We start from the raw sequence: 8,039 nt of genomic DNA on the forward strand, positions 1-8,039 counted from the left end.
GCTAAAATGTCAGATGACGGAGTTGGTGTTTGTATAATGTATATTTTGAAAGAAAAAATATGTAAAATTGGAAGGTATAATTTTGAAAGGTTGAATATTACCTCTTTTATGATGTAATTCTACCACAATTATGACTGAAAAAGTGACATTACACCGGGGCAATTCTCTACGAAATCGGTATTTTTTAATTCTTTTTTTTTTTTGTCCGGCTGAAACTTTTTTGGTGCCTTCGGTATGCCCAAAGAAGCCATTTTGCATCATTAGTTTGTCCATATAATTTTCCATACAAATTTGGCAGCTGTCCATACAAAAATAATGTATGAAAATTCAAAAATCTGTATCTTTTGAGAGATTTTTTTAATCGATTTGGTGTCTTCGGCAAAATTGTAGGTTTTTATAAGGACAACACTGAAAAAAATTATACATGATAAAAAAAAGTTGGTGATTTTTTATTTAACCTTTTGTCACTTAAACTTGATTTACAAAAACACTATTTTTATTTTTTTATGTGTTTAAGGGGACATAAAATGCCAAATTTTCAGAAATTTCCAGACTGTGCAAAAAAATTTTGACCGAGTTATGAATTTTTGAATAAATAATGATTTAAAAAAAAACGAAATATTGGTCGCAAAAATTTGTCAACTCAAATTTCGATGTAAAATCAAATTTACAATCAAAAAGTACTTTAGTGAAATTTTGATGAAGTGCACCGTTTTCAAGTTAAAGCCATTTTTACGTAACTTTTTTGAAAATAGTCGCAGTTTTTATTTTTTTTTAATTTGTGCACATGTTTGCCTACTTTTGAAAATGTTTTTTTTAAATGCTGAGAAAAATCTCTATATTTTGCTTTTTAGAACTTTGTTGATGCGACCCTTAGTTGCTGAGATATTTCCATGCAAAGGATTAAAAACAGGAAAATTGATGTTTTCTAAGTCTCACTCAAAAAAACCCACCATTTTCTAACGTCGATATCTCAGCAACTAATGGTCCAATTTTCAATGTAAAAATATGAAACATTCGTGAAATTTTCCGATTTTTCCGAAAACAATATTTTCAAATAATTTAAATCAAGACTGACATTTCAAAAGGGTTGAACATTAAATATTACGCCCTTTTAAAATGTTAGTCTTGATTAAAATTAGCTTCGGAAAACCAGCGTTATATTGGTTTGTGGAATTGAAACCGTTTACAGCAGCTTATAAAAGAGTTAATAAATTGGGTTTAGTCCAAAAATTCAAAAATTTCGAAGGTGTATGGACAAAAAACGTACTTTTAAAAATATTGTTTTTGATACCCCTGAAACGTTTATGCTTGAAAATGATTTTTTTTCATTTGTAAGATTGAATTTATTGGAAAAATCTCAAAATATTTAAAAAAAATGCAATTTCTTCCAAAATGCGAAAAAGTTTTTATTTGTTATTTAAATAGGCCTATTCTTCATACTTTTTGCCTCTCTTTTTTGCCGAACAGCACATGTCCTTGAATTAGAGCTTTCAAATGATTTATTTTTAAACATTAGTAAATCTATTTGCTCGTTTTTTCACCAGATGAGATTTTAGATAATCCTTATGCTAATAAATATTGTATGAATAGATGTTATTTGAAACAACGTAAGCAATACAGATTGGGATTCCTTTCTTTCTTGGAAGCATTAAACGCGATTTTTCGAATTAATATTTTAATTCATGCTTGCTCACAATACATTTCATACTATCATTACTGCTGAGGGGGGAAGACGGTTACGAGACAAGGTATGTTTATTTACATGCACACTGAGGGTTGCAAAGAGCGAACTAAATTAATAATCTATTAAGTAAAACAAACAAAAAACAGTCCACGGTGGGGCAACACCGTTGCTTTGAGTGGAGTGGGTGGTGGGGGCATTCACATATCAGGAGTTCTTGGCGCCATTTGATGCTGGCTCAACAAATCACGTTCTGTATTAGTACTGTTAACTACTTCGGGTTTGGATTATTACTGTTAGGTATCTTAAGGAATATGTTGCAATAGGTCACGCATCCAGTCGAGAGTCATTCTGCAATGGAGTAAAAGAAAACAAACAATTCAAAAACAGCTTACAACTCAATGTGGCACATCGTTCCGACAATCGTTCCAACGAATGATTGGCAAAGCGACGAAACTCTTCTTCGATAGATGCTAAAGCACCCCCTTCGATGATGTATCAATTACCATAAACAACTGTTTTTTCACTCCCTTCTATGCTCGGGGCACGAAAAATCTACATCAAACGGAACTTGTCGTGGGCTAGCACCCAGTGAACGGGGATAAGATCTTGGCAAACGAAAATCTCGACCCAGAGAAAGGAAACGAAAATCAGCAATCAGCAGGTTTTACATTGTGTTCTAATCAGAATCTGACTAATTTGACATCGAACATGACAGCGAACAACCGCGCATGCTGACTTGGAACAACGGAAAGAGGAGAGCGCTACCAGACGAAATCAATTTGCATTTTAATGGCTTGTGTTGTTACGTTGTAGTCTCCAGCAGAGATTGCATCTTTCATTCGAGTTTCCGTTCCGGACGATGTCGTTCCGCTGAACGAAAATTTGTGAGGCTTTTTACAACCGATCGAAGACATGCAAATTAGCACTTCTATGATTAGTTTAGAGGTGGTTTACCAAGAGGTCTGAAGATATTTGGTATCATGTGCACGTTGTCAGCTGAGGAGGCTTCTTCTATCCATATCGGTTGTAGTTCTGGTTGGTTCCAAACGGTTGCTGGCTGTAGGCTTGACTAAACTTTTGCGACACCGGCTGAGTGGCGGCAATTAGGGCTAGCGATTTTTGGATGGCCTCCGGAATCGGCGGGGGTGTTGGCAGGTGAGCTCCCTCAGCTCGGAAACCTACAATTAAAAGTTGAAATTAGTACTTTTCTTCAAAATAAAAAAAAATCACAAACCATTTTCATCGGCAATGTAGGTGACCGTGATGAGCTGGCCCTCCGGCGAGGTGTACGAGTAGGAACCCTGGACCGATTGGGCTTCCAGATCTTTGAGACCCGGGTTTTTCAGGTATCCCGAGGCTTGCTGCTGCTGGCCATCGCCGGTCGTGTACCCGTACGAGTACGATCCATCAAACGAAACGTCGTTGTTGTACGAGGTGATGGGCACAAATGGTCGAGGCGCACCTTGGAAACCCTGGAAATGAGTAGGGTGACAAGAAATTCAAATTATTTTTACTAGAAAGATCATAAAATACAGTTTAATTTATCAGTCTTAATTTCTAGCCACCCTGCCCAAAGTTATTTCAACTTAAGTGATACTTATGTACTTCTCAAAAACCAGATCTCACCGATTTGAATAAAAACATTGTCCAGCCCCATCATCTAGCCTATCGTTAAAAGGCTAGATTTAAAATTCGAAAGACCTTAACAATGAGTCAGTTTTCAAACTTTTAAATCCTTCCCAACCAGAGTAGTTTGGATTTCAGAGAAATATTTGATTTACCGTAAAACGGGGTGACTTTGATAGCCGGGGTGACTTTGATAGGTTTGCGATTTTTCCGTAAAATGAAGAATACAATTGAAATACGTAAGAAATGGTTTAGAATCACACTGACCGTGGTAGAGAAGTGTTCAAAGTACTTTTCATAAAATTTTGAAAAGCTTAAAAATTTAGTTAAGAAGAAGTTAAGAAGTTAAGAAAATGTTAATGAAAGTCATTATTTTAAACTTCTCAAAGTGTCATCATTTTCTCAATGAACATGATTTTGAATCGGAAAACGGAATGCATATTCGGATTCTTTGGACAATTTTCCACTAGGAAAAGGTTAAATAAGTTTGTAAATAATAAATAATATGTGTTTTTAAAACACAATTTTAAAAAATCTCCAAATTTATAGGCAATCAGTTGAACAAATTTCATGTAAAATGTGAAAACTTGTGATTCGTGCTTCGAATTCAGTATAAAATGCAATATAAATCGATAATTTTATAAACAAAACCAGTTTAACAAATGTTTGGTAAAATTCTGACTTTTTAAAAATTTTACCTAAAATTTATATGTTTTTTGTTAAAAAGCTTATAAACTTAGTTAATTAAAAATAACACTGATTTTTTTTTTCTTAAAAACTATATCAGCTACTTAAGTGATGGTACATTTAACGTACAAATAAAGTTTGAACATCTTAAATATGATTATGACAAGAAAAACTATGACTATCAAAGTCACCCCGAAATTTAAACTAAGATTTTTAACGGAACTATTTTTCTAAACACTATTGCAAAAACTTTTTTTCCAGAATAGTGCATGGACTTTGTGTGGCCTACCCCAGTACATGTTTAAAAATAATAATCTTCAGAAAAACCTTACCCGTTGGAAAATATTACAAAAACAAATTGAAATCCTATCAAAGTCACCCCGGTTTACGGTAACTCAAAAGGCAATTTGAACAATTCTCCACGAAATCGGACGATTTCGACTATTTTATTTTTTGTATTTTTTGATTTGGCTCAAAGTTTGTGGGGGCCTTCCCAATGACCAAAGAAGCTTTTTCGAGCCATTGGTTCACCCATACAAGTCTCCATACAATTTTGGCAGCTGTACATATAAAAATAGTACGCAAATATTCAAACATTTGTTCTTTTGAATGAAATTTGGAAACCAATGTTTGTGAACTTTTCAAAAAAAATATTTCGAGGAAAATTTTTAAAAATCGCAAAACCGCAAATATTTTACTAAATTCAAACTTTCGGTGGCAATATCTTGAAAACGGAGTCCTTTATCAAAAAATCTGTAAAGTACTTTTCGATTGCAAATTTGATTTTTCAATCAAAATACGGTCAATTTTTTGTTATATAAAATTTTGATTTTTTGAAAAATTCATAACTCGGCGTCAGATTATTTGAACATACTTCTCTATGGCTCAAAAGTTGCGGGCTTTTGTTCCCTAAAACATATCAAATTATCTCGAAAATAATAAAAAACTTTTTTTTTTTGGAAATAGAGTTTTTATTTAAAAAAAAAATATTGAAGATAGGCAATTTTATCCGTGTTCCTATGTTTTCTATACCTACAACTTTGCCGAAGACACCAAATTGATCAGAAAATTCACTCAATAGTTACAAATGTTTGAGTATTTACGTAGCATTATTGTATGGACAGTTGCCAAAATTGTAAAAAGACTTGTTTGGGTGAACCAATTACACAAAATAGCTTCTTTGGTCTTAGGAAAGGCCCCCACAAAGTTTGAGCCAAATCAAAAAATACAAATTAAATCCATATCTGGTTTTGGTAGAGAGTTGCTCAATTGAGAAATATAAAAAAAAATAAAAATAAATCACAAGAATTTTAATTTCTGGTTGTTGTCAGGTTTCTCAAAACAACTGATTTTTTAAGTAAAAAAAAAGTAAATCTTTCCCAGTTCCTGAGGGGAACACCCTTGAAGAGTATCGGGGCCGGCATTTACAAAGCGGATTCAGTGGCAATTTCATTCTCAACTTAATGTTAACATGTTAAGGTTAATGTTAACATTCCATACACTGAAATAAAAAAAAAGTACCCGATTCCTTTATTCTAGGAATTTTGCCTCTTTTCCTTATTTAGTAATTGGGTTTTTGGAATATTTAATAAGGAAAGGAGCCAAAATTCCTAGAATTTAGGAATTTGGTACTTTTATTTTTTTTTCAGTGTAATTCGCCTCCCTAAGGTGTCGTGATAAGGTCCAGTTTGTGACGATACACTACCTTTCCTTTACTAAGCAATCGATTCCAGAAGGGAAAAGATCACCAGTTGTGTTGGTCCGAGCCGGGATTTGAACCCCAATCTACCGCTTACGAGGCGGAAGCGTTACCACTGGGCTACGTGACTCGGTCTGATTTTTTAAGACTTATTTAAAAAAAAGCCAAAAATTTTCCGTGATTAATCATATTAATCCTATCTCACCTGTAATCGCTGATTAAACTGCGTTTGTGGCTGCTGATGGTGCTGCTGCTGCTGCTGGATCTGTCCCGTAGCAGACCTCAGCGCCTGATGGGTTTGCCGGTGCGCCTGTTGCTGCTGGTTATGCTGACCAAAACGTTGCTGCTGATGATGCTGCTGGGGCTGCTGATTATACTGTTGCTGCTGCTGATTATGCTGCTGATTGTGTTGTTGTTGATGGTGCTGCTGCTGTTGCTGCAACGGTTGCACCTGCAGGTTCCGATTGAAAGGCACATTCTGGTTGTAATTGCTCCTGGCACCAAACTGACTCTGTGGCTTGGCTTGAGCTGCACACGCCAAAAGGGCTGATATTACTACAAACTTTTGGATTTTGGAAGGAGTTTGAAAATGGTGAAACAGTTAATAACAATGATATTTCGATGGGCGGCACGTTTTTCCTATCATCACGAAGGATAATTACCGATATCATATTCACTAAGTTAAACGGTTTTACTAGCGTTCGAAGAGGTTTCGAACCTTTCACTCAGAATGCCGGCTCACTACTGCGGGGGTCTTGGGCCAAACCGGTGGAAGAAATACGAAAATTTTCTAGCTATTCTACCTCCGTAAATTATCACTCTTCTGCACCATTTGAATGCCGCGGGCTGACTATCAACCATTCTCCGATCAGCAGTTTTATTTATACCGCAAGTTCACATACCGACGACGAAGACGACGACCTAGTACATGATGTCTACGCCACAGTCAAAACGATTCGCGAAAAACTAGTGTAACAACAATACAAGTGCGGTTCACTAATCACAATAACCTTAAAAAAGTGCCCCCTCGCGATCTACCACCCATCCCCCCGCTTCAAAGTAGATGAATATCATTACAACGAATATTCAACTCTTTATTGGAGATGTGATCAATAAATCTGCAGTGCCGACGACGACGACGACGACTGGAACATCGGAACACCCCGAAGCGGACGGACGCAACTCCGACAGTTTCTGGTTTCACGGTCTCGTCCGCAGCCAGTACCATTCATTACCACCCGACCCAGGTCTCGGTGATGAAGAGGCCGGTCACCCGCGTGGACCTACCCCACAAGGTGGGCGCGCGCAAGAATTATTCGTTTTCCACGCGTGCACAGCCGCGTGAAATCATAAACAAGTTGGTGAGGCCGAAAAAAACAGAAGCACTATCTTGGTGGTGTTTTTAAATGCAAAAGTGCAAATTCTTGGGGGTGAAGATGTGGTTGATGACTGCTGCGGGCAGTTCATCGACTGATCCACTCGGTGACCGGATAGGTCACAGATAAGAAGATGTTACAGTTTTAAATATTTCAAATTAATTTTAGTTAAAGATTTTGAAGATTTAAATTTTCAAAAAATAAATTGAAAATGAGAATTAAGGTTTTTAACAAATTTATTTATCTGTGCGCATAAACAGCATTTGACGATGACCACCATGTCGAATTGGTAACGATTCAACAGCAACGGTGATGAGACCTAATGTTAGATGTTTCATTCCATGGCAATCTCTCAGCAGGCACACACGTGGAAAGCAGACTGTCTAGCAGGTGATTTTTTGTTATTTTTTCACTCACTTAGTATGTAGCTTGAATGCTTTTTTTTACAAATGTAGTATTATTGGGACAGACAAACTCAGCCTGATTAATATAAGGGAAAATCCATTTAAAATCATGGTGATTTTACATCAGAGTATACACAATAAATTTCTATAGTTTTTTTTTTTTAAAAAAAAGGTCCTATAAACATATGGAAGAAAATAGCTTTAAATTCTATTAAAAAAAACTCTAGATTTGTTGTTTATAATGATGATGATTAAAATTAGGTGATTGAGTTAGCGCTAATTACAAAATGACAAATCGTCAGCTGTGTGCTATCTTGTGACATAGACCATTTTGGTCGAAAATGAGTTAATGATGACGTTTTGCTATACTTAACAAACACTACAAGATGCTTTAACCCGATTTTGGAAAATCGCTTCCGTTTCCCGGATATCGCAATACACACTTGTGACATAGACCAATTTATCATCAAAATGATCGTGCACACTTGTGACACGTCATACATGTTGTTGGAAAATGTGGAAAAATTTTCTTGTTTTTCGCAAATTTATGTTGATACACA

At 35.7% G+C, this 8,039-nt stretch overlaps 1 protein-coding gene across 1 annotated transcript; it reads right to left on the minus strand.

Moving 5' to 3' along the window:
* Positions 1-1,667: 1,667 nt before the first annotated feature.
* On the minus strand, positions 1,668-6,714 carry LOC120419861 (endocuticle structural glycoprotein SgAbd-8-like). The gene is made up of 5 exons (XM_039582696.2): positions 6,362-6,714; positions 5,905-6,261; positions 2,922-3,159; positions 2,642-2,865; positions 1,668-2,035 (listed from the first exon to the last, which is right to left on the minus strand). The coding sequence occupies exons 1-4, from the start codon at positions 6,368-6,370 to the stop codon at positions 2,699-2,701; spliced, it is 771 nt and encodes a 256-aa protein (XP_039438630.1). The 5' UTR covers positions 6,371-6,714; the 3' UTR covers positions 1,668-2,035; positions 2,642-2,698.
* Positions 6,715-8,039: the final 1,325 nt, after the last annotated feature.

The sequence above is a fragment of the Culex pipiens genome, chromosome 2, assembly GCF_016801865.2.
Source record: "Culex pipiens pallens isolate TS chromosome 2, TS_CPP_V2, whole genome shotgun sequence".
In the NCBI taxonomy this organism is placed as follows: domain Eukaryota; kingdom Metazoa; phylum Arthropoda; class Insecta; order Diptera; family Culicidae; genus Culex; species Culex pipiens.

What these genes read in the sequence shown, in the direction of transcription:
- LOC120419861 (XM_039582696.2), bottom strand. An exon ending in AGTTTAATCAGCGATTACAG is followed by an intron (nt 3,160 to 5,904) that starts GTGAGATAGGAT and finishes ACTCATTTCCAG; the next exon opens with GGTTTCCAAGGTGCGCCTCG. An exon ending in CTACATTGCCGATGAAAATG is followed by an intron (nt 2,866 to 2,921) that starts GTTTGTGATTTT and finishes TTTTAATTGTAG; the next exon opens with GTTTCCGAGCTGAGGGAGCT.